Source organism: Scyliorhinus torazame, chromosome 12 (assembly GCF_047496885.1).
Source record: "Scyliorhinus torazame isolate Kashiwa2021f chromosome 12, sScyTor2.1, whole genome shotgun sequence".
NCBI lineage: Eukaryota > Metazoa > Chordata > Chondrichthyes > Carcharhiniformes > Scyliorhinidae > Scyliorhinus > Scyliorhinus torazame.
In genome coordinates this window covers 193,304,735-193,325,141 of record NC_092718.1, presented here as the reverse complement: position 1 = coordinate 193,325,141, position 20,407 = coordinate 193,304,735, and the positions used below count along the sequence as shown (strand labels likewise).

The window sequence follows — 20,407 nt, the reverse complement described above, 5'->3', positions numbered from 1 at the left end:
TGCAGGTTTTCCTCCAAGCCACACACCATCTCAGAACTAAATCATTCCATGACTGTCGCTGGGTCAAAATCCTGGGACTCCTCCCAAATAAGGGGAGGTGGGCTTCCCCACATGACATACAGACCCCCCCCCCGACCATTGTTAGGGGCAGCGTGACCAAGCTCTTAAGCAGCCACGTTTTAGCCTCCATTGGTCTCCGTATAGGATGACCATTTCCACCTTCCCTGACAATCTAAGCATTTGTCAAGGGGTAGTCCCACCTGATTGTACAACCCCACCTCTCAACCACTCCAAATTGCTCGTATATCCCAAAGTGAATAGCAAGAAAATGTCACTGAAGCAATGCAGCCACATGTGCGTTACTTTGGGAAGAATGCTGCAAACTAGATCGGAAGAGTATACAAATGGGTAATCACTTTAATTTATTTCCAAAAAGTACATATACTTTATAATTCTATAATAATAATTCAAGCTCTGAAATCACCCGATTATCGATAATATTTGAATGCAGAAATCGTTGTGAGGTACTTTTATAAAATTCTGCTCTGTAGGAAATCCAACAAGGGATTACATTTTAAATGAACTTGATAAAGAAGCTCTTGGGTCTTGGCACAATACAGGAAAGCAACACCCCCATCAATTCTTCACTGTTTATTTATTTTGAGCACACAAACAAAAGGAAAATGCTTCAAAAAATGATAACTGTCCTTTCAAACCACAGTTTGAGCTTTAAGTAAGTGAAAGAGCTTGTCACTTTGAACAACTTGCATTGAAGAGCTGTAAAAGCATTAGCTGTTGATAAAGACCTCACTTGGATGAGTCATAATTGCGCTCAACAAAGAATTTGATTGTTAAAAACCTAGCCTAATGGAAGGAGAGCAGCCACTGCAACCCTGCAGAGCCTCTCTCGCACAAACAATTGCATAATTTTGCTTTTATGGCTAATTTAAGATTTTTCCCAAACTCCTGGTTATTCTGGATCACTGACCTTTGATGTTTACCTCACTCCATTTGCTACGAATAAGCAGTTAGACCGGGGTTCCTGCTGAATGCAGGAGAGGCTGTGCCGGCTCCCATTTGTCTTTCACAACACACTTCAGGCTTACTGTTTATTAAAGAGAATTTCAGAGCCATTTAACCCCTTAAAAGACTGAGTGAAACAGTGTCTGTTGCAGATCATCTTGGAGAATTCTAGAGCTATAACTCGGTGCCAATATTAGAGATCATGAGGGATGCACTCCCGTGAGGAAACTAAAGGGCAAGAAGTTTACTCCTACTCGGGTTTATGGGCTCAGGGCCTGCCGCTGTAGCATTGATTTGGTGCTCACATATTTCACTGAAACAGCATCCTGAAAAGCAGATTAACTGGTCGTTCATCTCATTTGATGGGGGTGGCCTCTTATGTTCAGATGTTTGTCTACCTGGCTGCACTTCATTGGATGTGAAACATGTGAAGTTCCAGTTCTTGCAGTTTGCAACAGCCTACATTCACCAGTGTTATAATAGCACTGAAGGAGGCCACTGAGCCCATCAAGTCCAAGTTGACTCTCTGTAGAGTAACCCTTTCAGTCCCATTCCCTGCCCTATCCCCGTAAAACTGCAAATTTATTTCTCTCAGATGTCCATCCAATTTCCTTTTGAAATCATTAATCATCTCCATTTCCACCTCTTGCTAGGTTCAAGCAAAAATAAATCTTGCTCACAAAAAAAAATCTTCCTCCATCTTGCTAAAAGCCTTGGGCGAAATTCTCCGGAAACGGCGTGATGTCCGCCGACTGGCGCCCAAAACGGCACCAATCAGACTGGCATCGCGCCGCCCCAAAGATGCGGAATGCTCCGCATCTTTGGGGGCCGAGCCCCAACATTGAGGGGCTAGGCCGACGCCGGAGGAATTTCCGCCCCGCCAGCTGGTGGAAACGGCCTTTGTTGCCCCGCCAGCTGGCGCGGAAATGACATCTCCGGGCGGCGCATGCGCGGGAGCGTCAGCAGCCGCTGACAGTTTCCCACGCATGCGCAGTGGAGGGAGTCTCTTCCACCTCCGCCATGGTGGAGACCGTGGCGGAGGCGGAAGGGAAAGAGTGCCCCCACGGCACAGGCCCGCCCGCAGATCGGTGGGCCCCGATCGCGGGCCAGGCCACCGTGGGGGCACCCCCCGGGGTCAGATCGCCCCGCGCCCCCCCCCGGAGCCCGCCCACGCCGCCTTGTCCCGCCGTTCAAAAGGTGGTTTAATCCACGCCGGCGGGACAGGCAATTTATCGGCGGGACTTCGGCCCATCCGGGCCGGAGAATGGAGCGGGGGGCCCGCCAACCGGCGCGGCGCGATTCCCGCCCCCGCTGAATCTCCGGTGCCGGAGACTTCGGCAACCAGCGGGGGAGGGATTCACGCCAGCCCCCGGCGATTCTCCGACCCGGCGGGGGGTCGGAGAATGACGCCCCTTAAATCTGTTCCATAGTCTTTGTACCATCATCTAATGGGAACAGCCTTTTTTTGACTACTTGTCTAAACCTGTCATAATCCTCTAACAAATTACCCTGTTAATCTCCTTCACTCCAAACAGAAATGCCCCAGCTTTTTGAACCTAACTTGGAACTAAATTCCCTCATTCCTAGAGCCATTCTGGTAAAACTTGTCGGCACACTCACATCTTTCCTAAATTGTGGTGACCAGAACTGGACACAATACTCTAGTTGTGGCCGAACCGGAGATTTATACAGGTTCAACATAACTTCCTGCTTTGTGACAAGAGTTGAAGTTGGTTCTTCCCATTTACAAATGGTATTTCCATTCATTCCCTTGAGAGAATCCAACTTTTCTTCAGCGCCTTTAATAATTCTGGTTTATATTAGGGGGAATTCCATGCCTATCATCCTCTGGCAACCCCACCAGCTATAACTACTACAGGGGCCTGGAGCCAGAGGTCTTTCCGTTGACTGCCAATAAGTTTAATGAAGATAGTTAATTAAAATGGAGTGTTCCAATTGGCTGGCCAGCAGGCATCAATTCTCATGAGTGTCCCACACTCTTTGAAAGCAATTTGAATATTTGAACAGCACTCCATGCATTCTTCAGGGACCACTTTAGTCTGAACCAACTACTAATGACTTTAATACAGGAATGGGGAATCGCAACCTTGAGATAAAAGCGCAGAGCTCTTCAGCTTTCTGTCTTCTCTGGCCTACATCCAGAAGTTCTTACAACCATATGCATTAAAAACCATAGCTGCCGGAAGGACAGTATTTTGAGTGCGAACATGATTTGGGGGGGGGGGGTCAAGCTAAAATGGAAGTCCCTGCTAATATATTTTTCCTGTTAGTTGGTTTGTTAGTCGGGCTAAAGGAAAAAGATAACCCTTCTGTCAGCGCGAGGTGGTTATTCACCAAGTTCTTGCATGTTAAATTAACACTGGACTTTACATCTGATTGTATGCAGCACAAAGTTGAGTCATAAATGCCAGGGTTCTCAGTTGATTAGCTGAGGTCAGCTGGGGCGACTGTAATTGACCGTGACATCCCTTGGCCAGTGAGGAAACAGTCCGCCAGTGCTGCCTCTCTTGATTGCTATATTGTAACATCATGTTTGAATATGCTCCTTGCACATGAATATCCACTTTGGTCGGATGCCAAAGAGCAAGTGGCTTCAAGTGGACAGCGAAACTAACTGAACGAGCAAGAGTAAAAATAATGTGGAATTAAAAAATATATATTTTGGATTTAATAAAACCTTTCTTCTGAGGATCTCTCGGTGAGGTTTGGAGGCACTAGGGAACTGTCTTAAATGGACACTGTCTGGTAGGAAAAATGCGTGAGGACATTTTTTTAGTCTGGGAAGAGAAAAGTATGGTAAGCACTGCTGTCTCAACAGCGCCAAGGGCCCGGGTTTGATTCCGACCTCGGATGACTATCTGTATGGAGTTTGCACATTCTTCCCACGTCTGCGTGGGTTTCCTCCGGGTGCTCCCATCGTCCACAGATGTGCAAGTTAGGTGAATCGGCTATGCTAAATTGCTCCTAGGTGGGGAGTTACGGGGATAGGATGGGGGATTGAGCCTAGGCAGGGTTCTCTTTCAGAGGGTCGGTGCAGACTCGATGGGCCGAATTGCCTTTTCTGAACTGTCGGGATTATGATGTCATTTTCATTGTTAGAACATTGTGTGAGTGAGAAAGTGATGCTTTAACACCATTCTGTTACACAATTGTGTTAAGTTTCTAAACAGAGCATTTGTCAAACACTCCATTTAATTAGGTCCATTAAAATGTGTAGCCTAGAGAGTTCTAAAGGCCTTCAGTGCTTTTAAAAAAATCTTTTGTTCGGATCTTGGCAAAGCAACCTTTATGCACCCTCCTCTTTCATTTAAATTAAGAGCTGGGCACCAACCCATGGAGCTCTCCTGGGCTCCTCTGAGCGATACGGAGGTCAGATTGTGAAAGACTGCAACCAAGTGGGACAGCAGCCCACTTCTTCCCTTGCACAGCGAGAGGCATACAATACAACAGCAAATTTGTAGACTGGCAATTTCTGTGGGTCTGCGATGCCATTATTTGCCTGCAGGTCTGCCCATTTAAATAAAGGATTTAGCCTACAAGAGATAAGGTTATGTGTATGCAGTTAGCTATCCTATTGAATGTAAAATGCATTTCTGTCTCAATACAAGTTTCCCTTTTTTCACTTTGGAGGTGGGGGGTGGGGGGTGTTTGTTATTTTGACTTAAGACAATAGCATAAGACAGGTGATCGGATCAGCCATTGTTTAATATCTCGCTCAATGTTTCATTTCTGGCCGATAAGTCACAAATACCCCCTAGTTGTTTAATCCTTTACTCTTGTTTTGAAACATTTCTGCAATTCAATCGTTCTCGTTTACCCTTGTTTTGCATACTATCATCTCTTTGAGATGCATTTAATTGCTCTTCTTATAAATTCCTTCTATTTTTTTACTTGATTTTTGTTAGTAGTATGATGACCCATAAGGTCTGGTCAGAATGATACAAGTTGAAATCAGTTTAATAATAATGTTTAATTGGCGGGGATATTGGATGACATGAAAATGTGCAGTTACAGGTCAAATATTACTTGTGTCATTTAGTTATTAGAATTATTTCAGTACTTAGACAAAATTTTAGCAAAACGCTGTATATTTGAAAATAAATGTACAAACACGTTTTAGCAGAAAAATGGAAAGTGCTGTCGACGTGGCCTTTAACCCTTTGGAAAGCATTCACAGGGGAAATTTAACAGTCTCTGAAGGAGCTAGGATCAATCAATGACTGATTATGTTCTCATTCTGTGCTGGATTGATCTTTTACTGAACTGATGATAACAGGCCTTTGACTGCTTCAAGAGGCAACCTGAGATGGGCTTTGACAGGATTGGTTGTGACAGGGATCAATCTGAATCCTGCTAAGTGGTGTGAAAGGCAAGCACCCCAAAGATCTGAGAAAGCTACTGAGATTCATTGGGATGCACTTGGTGATAGTGAATTTGCTCTTTCCAGAGAAACCTTTTTTTTGTTTTCTAACTGTAACCGAGAGCCAATGTCAGAATTCAGCGGAAGAACTGAGAAATGAGCCGATGCAGCCCTTGAACATTTGCAGTTGGTTGGAAACAAAAGAATGATTTCTTTATGTGATAATGAGGGTGGCAAAAAAGAAAGTGGTAGGGCATATCAATGCAGGAATGACAGATTAGAACAGACACTTCATTTGAAACAAAAAATACAGAAAGCCATTCCTGTTTAATATGGTGCCTTATCAGAATTTGCATCATAATTTTCTGCTACTTTATAAAACTGCACCTGTGAAGTATTTTGCATGTGATAAAAGAGAAATATTGAAAAGACATGCCTGGCACAGCGAGCCATGCAATGGACTGTTTCAAAGTGCAGCCATGCTAACAGATGTCATGATTACTGAACCAAAGGCAGCACAGTGGCGCAGTGATTAGCACTGCTGTCTCACGGCGCCGAGGTTCCAGGTTCGATCCCGGCTCTGGGTCACTGTCCGTGTGGAGTTTGCACATTCTCCCCGTGTTTGCGTGGGTTTTGCCCCCACAACCCAAAGATGTGCATGGTACGTGGATTGGCCACGCTAAATTGCCCCTTAATTGGAAAAATTAATTGGGTATTCTAAATTTTTAAAAATATGATTACTGAGCCAAATGTGTCAACCTCTGTTTGAAACTGGTATATATGTCACAGTAGTGTACTGACCATTACCACGATGGAAACTCCTTTTTGTTAAATATATCTTGCTGGTATGAAATCCAAAGTGAGCTAAAAAGGATGCCCTAGTCAGATATCTGTACCGTCTCTCGGCAACGGAGGATGCCAATGTAACACCAGCCATTCACTTGTAAGGGGAGGGTTGGGTTAGTGAGTTGGACGTCTTTGGCTCTTTGACTGCCATTTGAAGCTGGCACCAAGTCAGTACAGCCTGAGACCTGAGCTACTTTGTGGACCCGCTGCTCCGATGCAACTTCCCATTTCTGGAATGGTAGGAAATTGACTGACATGAACCAGCCCACAGTACCAGGGTGAGTAGAAGGGGCAGTGGTGGGTGGGTCAGTGGGCCTCCGATGAGTCAATAGTGATCTGTGCTTCTCTTCACCAAAAATAAAGCTCCTGGGCCATTTCTACCAACGGATCTCCTTAGAACCGCTGGTTAGACAGCGCACCATCTGGCACAAATGGGCATGATGTACGCTCCGTAAGTTTGTGCCTGAAGATTGCAATTGGAATCTAACAACCAGCGTTGGACCCTGATCTGCATACTTAAGTCGCATTACCCACTTTTAAGGCGGGGAAGTTTTTTTACCTGTTCACAGACCCGCCTTAAAATTGCATCAAACACGCTTTAACCATCAATGGAGTGCTGACATGCCTAATTTTCCTCTGAAATTTCCAGTTGCTGACTGCTCAGTTTTCTGAGAAACATCACTCCATAGAATTCATTACAGAACTCGAGGTTTACCCCGGTGAGCGTGAAGGAACAAAAAATGTGTTTCTCTCCGTATCAAACAAAATAGTTAACCCTCTTGAAGCCAGGTTGCAAACTAATGCCTGTACACCGTGGGGAGTATCCTGAGAGAGCACCCCCTCGACCTCATTACGTTTTACACCTGTACCCACCACAGTCATTTATTCAACTTATGTCTTCTCTTCCACAACCTGACAACTTTTCAGCCTGCATTGAATCCACTGTTCTTTGTCCAACTTGTAAAGCGTTTTGTGACCTTTCTTTCTTCCTGCAAAGCAATATAGAAACCTAAGTAGCTGTTAAAGCAAATTCATGACTCCTGTTCCTGATAATGTGATACTATCCCAGAGTATGGGGCTAAACAATAGTGAAGCTTCCTGAATCACCAGAGCCTTTGCAGAATACAACCCCCTGGCATAAGGGGTGAATTTGGTCTTTGATGGGTGCAGAAAGAATTATAGTAAATTGGCAGCCTGTTCTCATCCCATTCCTTTTGTGCTATCGCTGAAGACTAATTTCACCTTCATTACGTGTTATTGCGCAGAATCATCGTTACTTGTGTTCGTTCCTTTTCTTCATGAATATGTAATGTTTTGTTATTTTGTTCATCTTTATTATCATTTTAAGGTATTGTTGCACCACTGCAGGGGGATTATTTTTGGATGACTTTTCTCTGGTAATGTAGATCATTTTGAGTTTGCATTTGACGACTCCAGTTGTTGCAATTAGTTTGCCATTTCCCAGATAAGTGATTTTCCTCACTCTAATATCCATGCAAAAATTCATAACATATCTGGAAAAGGAACGAAAAGCCCTTTGCAGATTATTTAGCTATGTCATCCAATGCTTTTACCCAGACCCTCGTTATTTTTGGAAGGCACAAGAACAGTAATACACAAGAAGTTAACTGCCATCACAACTTGTATTTATATAGTGCCCTTAAAGTAATAAAATAGCTGCATAAAGAAATAATAGAGCAGATGTCCAAAAGCTAGGTCAAAGAGTTAGGTTTCATGCACTGTTTTAAAGGAGGGGGGAAAAAAGAAGAGATTTGGGGAGGAAATTCCTCTCTGAAGACTCCAGATACATTCTCGCAATTTAAAACAAACAGGCTAGTTATATAGTAAGTGCCTGTGAATTTAAAAAAGAACTGCCAATCAAACCCGTTAAATAATCATACAGAATGAGTATATTTAATTTGTGTACCACTTCATACTCCAATTAGAGGGTTCCTGCCTACAAGACCTCTGGATAACTGCTCAGATGGTGAAATAGTCCATGCCTTCTTGCAGCAAGACCCGGACAATATTCAAGCTCTGGCTGATAAGTGGCAAGTAACATTGCCTGGTACTTGCATGGTGCAGATGACCACATCCAAAAATAGAGAATTTAGCCATCTATTGCCAACCATGGCAATCACCAGCATTACTGTCGCTGAATCCCCACGATCAAAATCCCAGGGGTTACCATTGACCAGGACGCACCTACTGTGGCTGAAGAGCCGGTCAGAGGTTGGGAATTATATGATGGATAACTTTCCTCCTGACTCTGCAGTCACAAGTCAGGAGTATGCTGGAATACTCTCCAGTGGCCTGGATGAGTGCAGCTCCTTCATCACTCACGAAGCTCATTTCAGTCCAGGACAAAGCCCACATGGTTGGCACCCGATTCCCCCATCGTAAATATTCATTCCCTCCACGATCAGTGTACAGTAGCAGCAGTGTACCGTCTACAAAATGTATTGCAACAACTCACCAAGGCTCCTTCAACTGCATTTTCCAAACCTGCAACCTCTACAACCTAGAAGAACAAGGTCAGCAGGTGCATGGGAACATCACCGACTGCAAATTCTCCTCCCAAGTCCCATACCATTTTAAAATATAACAGTTCCTTGACTGTCGACCAAAATCCTGCAACTTCCTCCTTAACAGCACAGCGGATGTGACTGCACCATAAGGACAGTAGCAGATCAAGATATAGAACATAGAACATACAGTGCAGAAGGAGGCCATTCGGCCCATCGAGTCTGCACCGACCCACTTAAGCCCTCACTTCCACCCTATCCCCGTAACCCAATAACCCCTCCTAACCTTTTTGGACACTAAGGGCAATTTAGCCTGGCCAATCCAATTCAAATGAGGGTCTGCATGGGTTTCCTCCGGGTCCTTCAGTTCCCGCCCACAGTCCAAAGATGTGCGGGTTAGGTGGAGTGGCCATGCTAAATTGGCCTTAGTGTCCAAAAAGGTTAAGCTGGGGTTACTGGGTTACGGTACGGGTTACGGGGATAGGGTAGAGACGTGGGCTTGAGTAGGGTGCTCTTTGTAAGGGCCGGTGCAGACTCGATGGGCCGAATGGCCTCCTTCTGCATTGTAAATTCTATGAATCCACCTAATCTGCACGTCTTTGGACTGGGAGGAAACCGGAGCACCCGGAGTGTCATATTATACACCAGTATATCATGGTGCAGACACACACTGATGGACACACAGTGGGACCAATCAACATACACAACACTGCAGCCAATCACCAGTGAGAGCACATGCACTATAAAAACAGGGGGCATCAAAGTTGCCGCTCATTCGAGTAGCAGCTAGCTAGGAGCACAGAGCTCACAGCCTGCAACACAGACATTCACCATTGCTGAGTACGTCAACTGGTTAGGACAAGGCAAAGGTCTTTAGTTAAAGCTAGTATCGTATTTACCCACAGTTCAAGTATGTTTAAATAGTTAACCTTTTAATAAAATAGTGTTGCACTACTTAAGTGTTGGTGACCTGTATGTGATCCAGAACACCCAACACATCACCGAGGAAACCCACGCAGACACGCGGAGAACGTGCAGACTCCGCACAGACAGTGACCCAACGGGGAATCGAACATGGGACCCTGGCGCTGTGAAGCCACTTGTGCTACCATGCTGCCCTCACGGTTGTTGACAGCTGTGCAATATATGCGTATTGGAATGTCAGCACCCACTAACCCCAGTATAAACTGAGCTTTTCCCTCTGCAAACTAGCTACCTTTACCTTCCTGTACTAAGATACAATTCCTGTTTTTGAAATAAGCTCAGTCCAGTTTCCAGTTGGCATGCACCCACATGGCAGGAAACTGCCTCTAACACGGATGCAATAAATGTGTTCTTGCGAGATTGGCGCTGAGGCATGTTTGGGAAGAGTAAAGGGAGTTTTACCCTACATCCTAGCTGCTTTACCATTAAAGTGAATACCTGCTATTAGCATTAGGTGTTTCCAATGGGAACATGTCAGTCTTTGACACCCTGGCACCTTGATGAGGCCAAATAGCTCTGAGTTGGAAAGCAGTGAATTGAAGGTGCATGAATAATGGCAGGTGGAACAAGCAATTGTGTCATCTGAAATGCAGATTGATTAGAACTGTTCACATCTGCACTATAGGGACTCTATGATCCTATGATGAACTCCATTTTAAAATGAAAATTGATGAAACCCCAGTCACGATTGGTAATTGATTTTGGAAATCATACCCAAGGTGAACCATCTTTGGAAAAACTTTAAAGTTTCTTTCATGGCAAAAATGCTCAGAGGAGAGAGAGTCTCTCTGCACTGCAGAGATGGGCTTTAGAGGATAGGTGTTATTAAAAAATTAAGGATAAAGTCCATAGGGCCTTGATATTGTTGACCTGGAATTCCCTCATGTGAAGTCAGGCTGCTGATCCAGAGGTTGTGCAGAAGTTCTTACCAACTGGCCTCTGCTTTACCGGTCCAAATGCAAACGGGTTACACTCAGATGAGGGTTCTCTGGCTACAGGTCCTACAGTTGCAGGCAAGATGTAGAGAGAGAAAAAGACAGTTGGGGCCTTCCTTCACAGATTTCATAGAAACCCTACAGTATTGAAGGAGGTCATTCGGCCCATCAAGTATGCACTGACCCTGTAAAAAAGCACCCTACCTAGGCCCACTTCCCTGTGACCCCACCTAACGTTTGGACACTAAGGGACAATTTAGCATGGCCAATCCACCTAACCTGCACATCTTTGGACTGTGGAAAGAAACAGGTGTACCCGGAGGAAACCAGCACAGACACTGGGAGAACGTGAAAACCCCACACAGTCACCCAAGTTCGGAATCGAACCTGGGTCCCTGGTGCTGTGAGGCAGCAGTGCTAACCACCATGCCACCCCCTCCCTCCACTTGTTCCCCAACGAGACTTCCTTCAAAACCAGCAGGTTCAAAAGTTGAGTTATTTTCTCTTCCATGACATTTCCAGCAAGTTATCAGCCTTTTCTTTTCAAAAGGACCGTTTAAGGTTTTTTTCCTGATCAATTAAAGTGGTTGCAGTTCAAAACAAACCGGATCCTCTTGTACTGTAACGGTCAGGTGATTTCTCGGAAGAAGCCTGCTTGTCCAGTCGAAGATGAACTTATGACCTTTTGGAAAGAAAAATCCCAGGTCAGCATCCATATGTACAGATAATGCCATGTCGTTACGTTTTGTAAAAGAAAAATCCAGCCTACAGAGATGATTCTAGCACTATCTAACCCTAATGGCTTAGCCAAGTGTAGGAAATTTAGTGCGAGAGAAATCAGAGCACAAGTTTGCACTTTGAAATTTCAAGGTGTGACATCGCTACACAGATCCTCAACAGTACGAGGTATTTTTTTTTAAATGCCTACTACTTTGTTATTTTCAAGACTTGTTTAATTTGGCTCGCTGAGCTCTACTTGCATGTAGACTCATTTGTGCTGTGATTCTTGGACAGATGCAGTTTCTAGAGTTGTGTAACTGATGGCTCTTTGGATTCATTCCATTTGCTGAATGTGGTATTAAATTAGCAGCAGGTACTGATCCTTTTTTTAAGATTTAGATTTTTCGTCACGTGTACCGACGTACAGTGAAAAGTATTGTTCTGCGTACAGTCCAGGCAGATCGTTCCATACATGAAAAGCATAGGACATAACGATAAATACATAATGTAAATACATATACATAGGCATGGAGTGAAGCATACGGAGTGTAGTACTACACAGTAGGGAAGATGCGTGGAGAGATCAGTTCAGTCCATAAGAGGGTCATTCAGATTCTTACAGAAAGGAAGAGTAAACGCGCGTCAACCATTCACACCAAGCTGATTTGAATCTTCCTCTCTGTTGCTCATCACTCTGGGAAAGGGATCAAGTTTTTTTATATACAGATACAGAACCTACATTGATACAGACATCGGTAAGTCTCCCGCACTAGCCAAATGTGCCAAGGTGGTTTGAGTTTGTTGTATTTTTCCTGAAAACCTATTTTTCCCCCATACACTTAACACCCTTTCCTGGAAGTATTAACACTTGTGTGCCGGTTATTCTCTTGTACCTTCCTCCAGTTGCAATTCTTCCCAAGTGAATTTATGCAGTCAGTATTCAGAAATAAGGGACATGACTTCTGATTCTGTGCTCATCCAACATTCACATAGACACAAAACGTGTGTTTCTCATTCATCTCCCCATAAATTTTGCTGGGATATTGTTACGTGGACATTGAATTGCCCCTCAGTACTCCCTCTCTCTCTCTCTCTCTCTCTTTCGCATGCACGCAAGCACACATGCAGGCTAGCAAGACTATTTTCCTTTCTTGGGGTTTCAGTTTTTAAACCAATTGTAACACCTCTACCACTGACTTGACTGTAATGACTCGACACAGACCGGGGATCAAATCTTGGAACCTATTAGACTGTGGCCCAGTTTCAGATCGCACAATGTATTTTTCCACGTTGCCATTGACGAGCTGATAATGATGTGAAAAACAGCTGAATGTCAGAGGTGAGGTGATTAGTGGCTGCCCTTGACATCAAAGCAGCATTTCAATAAGTATGGCATCAAGGAGTCCTAGCAAAACTGGAGTCAATGGGAATCATTGGTTGAAGACATACCTGGCACAAAGGAAGATGGTTGGAGTTCAATCATCTTGGCTCCAGGACATCATTGCAGGAGTTAGTCAGGGTAGTGCCTGACTATCTTCTGCTGCTTCCATCATAAGGTCAGAAGTGGGGATGTTTGCAGATGACTGCACAATGTTCACCAATTGTGACTCTTCAGATACATGTGCAAATGCAGCAAGACCTGGACAATATCCAGGCTTGGGAGTCGCAAATAACATTGGTGCCACACAAATGCCAGGCAATAACCATCTCCAACAAGAGAGAATCTAACCATCGCCCCTTGACATTCACCAGCATTACCATTGCAGAATTCCTCACTATCAACATCCTGGAGGTTGCCATTGACCAGAAACTGAACTGGACTAGCCATATAAATACTGTGGGCTACCAGAGTACAAAAGCTAGAAATCGTGCCGTGTATACCATCTTCAGGATGCAGTGTAGGAAGTCGCTAATGTTCCTTCGGCAGTGCCTTCGTAACCCACGACCACTACCATCTAAAAGGAGCAGATACCTGGGAACACCACCACCTGGAGGTTCCCCTCCAAGTCACTCACCTCACTGACTTGGAAATATGGGCAGCACGGTAGCATTGTGGATAGCACAATTGCTTCACCGCTCCAGGGTCCCAGGTTCGATTCCGGCTTGGGTCACTGTCTGTGTGGAGTCTGCACATCCTCCCCCTGTGTGCGTAGGTTTCCTCCGGGTGCTCCGGTTTCCTCCCACAGTCCAAATATGTGCAGGTTAGGTGCATTGGACATGATAAATTGCCCTTGGTATCCAAAATTGCCCTAAGTGTTGGGTGGGGTTACTGGGTTGTGCGGATGGGGTGGAGGTGTTGACCTTGGGTGGGGTGCTCTTTCCAGGAGCCAGTGCAGACTCGATGGGCCGAATGGCCTCCTTCTGCACTGTAAATTCTATGATCTATGATATTGCGTTCCTTCACTGTTGCTGGGTCAAAATCCTGGAATTCCCTCCCTTACAGCACTGTGGGTGTACCTACACCTCTGGAACTGCAGCAGTTCAAGAAGGCAACTCACCACCACCTTCTGAAGGGCAACTAGGGATGGACAATAAATTCTGGCCTAACCAGCGAAGCCCAATCTTGTTAAATTTTTTTAACTTAAATTATGTTTTAAATTGTATTGAAGAAAAGCCAGTGCACTTGAAACACTGCAAAGAAAAGCCAGTGGCCAAAGAGTTAATTGATCAAATGTCACCTACTGGGGTGTTTTGATTAGTTTAGAATTGCGAGCATGAAACGGGAAAGACTTGAAACGTCTTGAGTGACTTAATTGTGGACTCGTTTCTGTGGTTGATCAAGAGTTTAGTTTTACAATAGTGATTGTGAGCAACAAATGGTCTCAAAGGGGATCAATCATTGCATAATCGTTCTCTGCCTTCTCCTTCACTGCTGTTTACTTTCCAAGAGAACCTAGTTGGAGCAGCAAAAATCTTTAAAGCAACCTAGTTTTAAATTGAGCAGAAAATAGTCATCGACATATTTGTTAATATTACCTAAACCATCAGTCTGGATGGTTGGGCTGCTTCTTCAACAAGAGAAGTGTCATTACAAGCATAAAATACATTCAGTCCAGCTTGCCCTGCTGTACATTTACAATTCCTGATACATGTTCAAGTACCTGCATCTCAGGCTTTCCTTTTCCTATACATCCATTCACATTCTTCAGTGCTATATTTGACATCACATGCTGTTCTGTGTTAGGGCAGGCTCTGGTCAATCTTTTTCACAACCAGATTTCCCATTGTACGGTGATGAATTTCAGTAGAAGTGAAAGACTTGTCACTAGAAACCCTTCATCTCCTTTCATTTTCCAGTTATAGCATCTCGTTTACAGCATCAAGTGCTTCTGATCAGGTATAAATAGAGCAGACACAGGTCAATCTGTCTGCTCTTCAGCAACCTGCATTGTATCCAAAATGAAAAGAGCCTCACTGCACCAGAGTGAATTCCTCTTTAAAAGATTGAAAACGCCAATTAGTGTGAAATTGTTTTCCATTATGCACTTTGGACACTGCACCATCCTGAAGTTGCATTCGGACTCGGCGTAAGTTCGCTGTTAAAGAACTATATGGCCACAATGTGTTTTTTTTAAATTATTTTTGTTCACACATATGCATCGCACAGGCTGCAGGTATTCTGCAGGTTCAGTGCTCCCAGGCAAGATCTAGCCGGTTTTAAAGTGGACCTTTTCCACTGACTTGGTCGCAGCCAGTAACTGGTGGTCATCAGTAGTCCTTTGTCCCCAGATGGTTGTGACAGCTTTGGGAACTGTTGGCTGAAATCTTGTATACTGGGTAATTAGCAACATCTACAGGAGACCATTTTGCATCATAAGTTAACGTGAAAAGATTTATTTCTGATAAATTATGCCTTCAGTCAGCTGTACACTGGTCGTGTGAACAATCCCTGCTCCCATTAGCCTGGTGGCATTGTAGACCCGTGGAAATGAGTAAGCTGGCACTTAATATTTGCTCTGCGACTTGCATTTAATTTGGAACCTAGTTGCACTGCCATATCCGGCTTCCTGACCTCTGTAGTCAGCTCTCAGATCCAGTTTTTGTGAGTCAGAAGGATTTGGCAGTGTGAGCGATAGCAGTAGATTTCTCAAAATATGAAGGTCACAGGAACAGCTTGTGGGTCTCGGTAAAAAGGAGAGGTCAGCGTGCTGAAGGGTACCAGCTCTCCATTCTGAATATAAAAGCAGATGTTTTTGCTCTCAAACTGGGTGAGGTTTTGCACCAATAGAAATTAAAGTAACTCCAATAAGATTCAAGTGTACAAAATCTCCTGGGAACAGCATACTACTGTATTAAGCTGCTCTCGGCAGACGCTTTCTGCTGAGTGGGGGGAGAAAACATTGAAATTTGTTCTTATTTTCAACGTTAGATCATTTAGAAGAGCACAGATTCGAGGACTGTTGTACTTTTTCTATTAAGACGAGAAAGCTTAGGGTTGAGCCTTATAATGCAAAAGACGGTCAAATTTGAGAGGAGTAGAACAGCGGATGAGGAAGCCTGAACACCGTGTAGACATCTGTGATTCAGATGGCATTGCAAGAGAACTTAATAATGCAACACACATGCAGCAGGGCCCATGCATTTAGCTCTATGTGGCTCCATATAAAAATTAAGCCCAGTGCTTGCCAGTAGGTATAAAAGTGGGACAATGTGCTTGTCACCAAGCTTGGGGGTTTAAAATCTATTGTAAATGTAAGAAGAAAGGAGGTTTGAGGGAAATATTTGGTGAAGCAGCAGTCGGTTCTGCCAAGTCTTGATCTCAACACTTTCCGGGGTTATGGAAAAAATTAAAGCAAAATTCTAAAGCAGCATAAAAGATCAGGATGGAGAGCCCAGGGAGAGAAAAATGAAGAAGTTCAAGTGGCTGATTATAAAAATGAGTGTCAAATATGGATTTGTAGAACATTTTTTTTGTCTACTTTACATATTGATGTTTTTTTTCCTCCCACTGTTCCTCAATTAAATACAACAGCATTCTTTTGAAAAGGGGAGTGGAATATTTAAGTGCTAATTTTGGTTAATAGCCTCTAAGTGCTCGGTAGTCATCGTCCCATATTGTGGTGTCATGCAGCTTTAAATGAGGCTGATCATTCTGTTTGCAAACGTTGCACAGCTGCGAGGTGAAAGAATTGACATCTCGTTGCTCTGTTATTAAAGGGAAACACGGTGGAGACACTGAGAATGTCAACTGTATCACACAGAGAAATTAATTGCCAAACTTTTCATCAACTGAATAGGACTAAATATAGTGGCAGTATTTGTTTTGGCTCTCTTGGCAGCTCAAAATGACATAAATTATACTTGATGTCATCAGTTTAAACCCATTCTAATCTCTTGATGCAGGACCTCACTAAATGGTGATCAGAATGCGGTATTGTTAAGTAACAGAATTACTGAAGGGGCACCTGATATATTTTTGTGTTGCATATCGAAGTAGCCATTTTACTATGTTTTAGAGTAGTGATTGCATCATTGTTCAGGATGAAACATCAAAGGATAGGGACTAGTGTGTGCCAATCTTGTCTGTCCTGTACAGACTATGAGATCAGAAGCTTGTGTGATAGCCTTTGACCCAGAAGCAGTAGAGTTAGGACAGTTTATATTTTCTTTAAAATGTTTGTGGAATCTTGTTTTGAAGAATGTTTGAAGTGGTTGCATAAATTGTAACTTTCTTAGATAATAGGAAATGCTGGTTTGTGTGATCTAGTGACCTTAATCAGAAAGGAAGTTAAGATAGAAGCTATGTGGCGTGTTTCAGACACAAAGGAGAGCAGAGGAGCTGGATCATGAAGGTGATCAACATGCAAACTCAAAGAGAAGGCAGTGAGACAGAAAGAGGAACACACGGAATTTATGTGAAGAGAAGAAGCAGGTCACTCTCGGCAAAAGATCTATTTTTCTGTTTGGTAGAAAGGAGACCAGAGCCTTTGGGGGTACTGTGTGAGCTGGCTAAAAGGGTCTAAAATCTGGAAAGCTGTGTGAATAGCTCAGAGATTCTAAAGAGCTGAGCTTTTAACCAGAAGTGGCTAAGCTGTGAACTAGGATGCTATTGGTTTGCCGGTTGAAAAAGAACTTTGGAGTGTTACACCATTAGGACTATCATGACGCGAGGGAGAGAGGGTTCATAGAACTGTGCTTTGCTAATGATAACCGTAGCTCTGAAATTTGTAGATGAAAGCTGATCTCTGACCAACCCTGCATGAATAAATAAGAGCATATTGTGGAGCTACGTAGTGTCACATTTGAGTGGGGAGTGATGCGGGTGCTACTGGTTGTGCAAGATGCATCTTTGTTGCTTCAACTATTTAAATTGAAGTTTACCTATTTATTTGAAGTATCAATCGCCTGTTAATTCATGCATAATTTGCATTGGTTCTGATTTGCTTTAAAACTACAAAAAGTGGAATATTTTTCATCATTTCTTCATTCACTAGATTTGGTTATTTTGATTTTGGTCTCCCCACGGAGATCATAACACTCGAAAAAAACAGGCCTGTGTACTGTGTTAGCTGAACCCAGTAGAACAGGATTGCCGTTGGCCTTGGCACCTACTGGACTTGCTGTCCAGGACATCAAGCTAGAACAGCATTTTGACTTTGATGACCCTACTAAATGGGCTTTAGAGTGGTTTCACAGGTCGGCGCAACATCGAGGGCTGAAGGGCCTGTACTGCACTGTAATGTTCTATGTTCTACTACCCCACTCTTCCTTGACACACTTGTAATCTTGGCTCAGATGTGAAGAATGACTACCTGTGCAAGATGGTATAGAGACTGATATCCCGCATGGAGAGTCATAGCCAGAGTCGCGCTTTCAGCAGAAGACGATAGTAATGGTGGAGTGGGTGAAGACCCAAGTACTAACAGGCTGTTGTTCTAAAAGGCTGTTTGTAATGATTGTGTGTTCAGAATCTGCACAGAGTTGATGTTGCCATGTTTTAAATAGGACTATCTTTTTCACTGCAGGAACCCCTGAGCTGAGTCAGTGTGAGCGAAAGGAGCTGGAAACAAAACTGAAGGAAAGGGAGGAATTTCTATTGCCCATATACCGGCAGGTTGCGGTGAAGTTTGCCGACCTTCATGACACACCAGGCCGCATGCAAGAGAAAGGGGTGATCACGGTGAGTGAGTTAATCTGTTCCGTTTGCTTTATATTTTAGGGTGAAGCCCTTTTGCAACTGAGCACCCCACTCGTGCCAATGTCAGTATGCCAACAAGATCGTTGTCAGTGATTCTCAAGATTTGTCATAGTGGTAGGAGTCAGAATGTTCTCTTGTGGGACAATCCCCTTCTTATTGGAGAAAATTAAGTGTTTTGCAAATTAATTTGTGGGATTGCACATCAACGTGAACATTTGTTGCCCATCACTCATTGCCCTTGAGAAGGTGGTGGTGAGCAACTTCTTGAACTGCTGAAGTCCTTGTGGTGAAGATACAGTCACAAGGAAGGGATTTCCACGATTCTGGCCCAGTGGCAACAAATGAACAGTGATTATTTTCAAGTCGGGATGGTCTGTGTCTTGGATGGGAACTTGCAGTCTACTACTCCTGTTCTTCTAGATGGTGCAGTTAATGGGTTTGTACGGTTCTGCTGAAAGACCCTTGGCAAGTTGCTTCAGGACATTTTGTAGATGGTGCGCACTGCTAGTACTGTACACCTGTGGTGAAGGGAGTAAATGTTTAAGGTGGTCAATTGGGCGCCAATCAAGCAGGCTGTTTTGTGCTAGATGGTGTCAAGTTTCGAGTGTTGTTTGAGCTGCACTCATCAAGGCAAGTGGGCAGTATTCCATCACACTCCTGACTGGTACCGTGGGAAGTCGGAAGGTGAGTTACTCATTGCAACATTCCCAGCCTCTGACCAGCTCTTGTATCCACAGGGTATCCGTTGGTCACGTTAAGATTCTGGTCATTGATAACCCCTAGGGTCTTGATGGTGAGAGATTCAACAGCGGTAATGCTGTTGCACATCAAGAGAAGTTGGCTAGATTCTCATTTGTTGGAGGTTGTCATTGCCTGACATTTGTGTGGCATAAATGTTATTTCCCTCATTTATTTGAGGAAGTGCAAATGAAATTGAACAGTGCACAAGCATCCTCTCTTCTGACCTTATGGAGGGCAGGTCAGTAATGAAGCAGCTGAAGACGGATGGGTTTCTGACACAAATCCTGAGGCTGAGACAGTTTGACCTCCAACAACTGGAATTATCTTCCTTTTTGTGAGGCATAACTTCACTCTTGGAATGATTCCCGTTGACTTCAGTTCACTCGGACACCCTTTGATTCGATTTGATTTGATTTATTGTCACATGTTGCACTCATTCAAATTCTGTCTTGATTTTCAAGGGCAGTTTTTCTCCACTTGCCTCTCTTTTGTCCATATTTGCACCAAAGCTGTAATAACATTTGGAGCCCTGGTCCTGGTGTAATCCCAACTGAGCATCGATGAACAGGCTATTTGCTGAATATGTGCCACTTGATAGTGCTGTTTGCAGATGATTGAGAGTAGGCTGATGGAGCAATAATTGGCCATATTGGATTTGTCCTGCTTGTTGTGGACAGGACACTGCTAGGCAATTTTCTGTGTAGTCGAGGTAGATGCCAATGCTGTGGCAGTACTGCAACTTGGTTAAGAGTGTGGTGTATTCTGGCGCAGATATAGAGCTGAAGATATCAAGGTCGTTGATGTGCCTAGAGCATTGAGTGTTTCTTTATCACATAGGGTGAATCTAATTAGCTGAAGACTAGCAACTGTGGACCTGGAGACCTCGGGAGGAGGCCATGATGGATTATCCATTTGGCACTTCTGCCTGAAAATTATTGCAAAAATTTCAGCATTGTTCTTTGCACTGAGGTGCTGGACTTCAAATCTTTGAGGATGCCTGTGAAACCTCTTTCATTTGTTATTTAATTGTTCACCACCGTTCACAACTGAATGTGGCAGGACTGCAGAGTTTGATTTTATCCATTGGTTTCAGGATCGCTTTGCTCTGCCTTTG

General features: G+C 43.9%; 1 protein-coding gene across 2 annotated transcripts in view; it reads left to right on the top strand.

Annotated features, from left to right (window-relative positions):
* acaca (acetyl-CoA carboxylase alpha) overlaps positions 1 to 20,407 on the top strand; it is a 363,222-nt gene that overhangs the window by 304,645 nt on the left and 38,170 nt on the right. For both annotated transcript variants that reach the window (XM_072469570.1, XM_072469569.1), the window contains exon 52: positions 18,380 to 18,534. In XM_072469570.1, the coding sequence (XP_072325671.1) occupies positions 18,380 to 18,534 (155 nt within the window). The remainder of the gene's footprint in view (positions 1 to 18,379; positions 18,535 to 20,407) is intronic.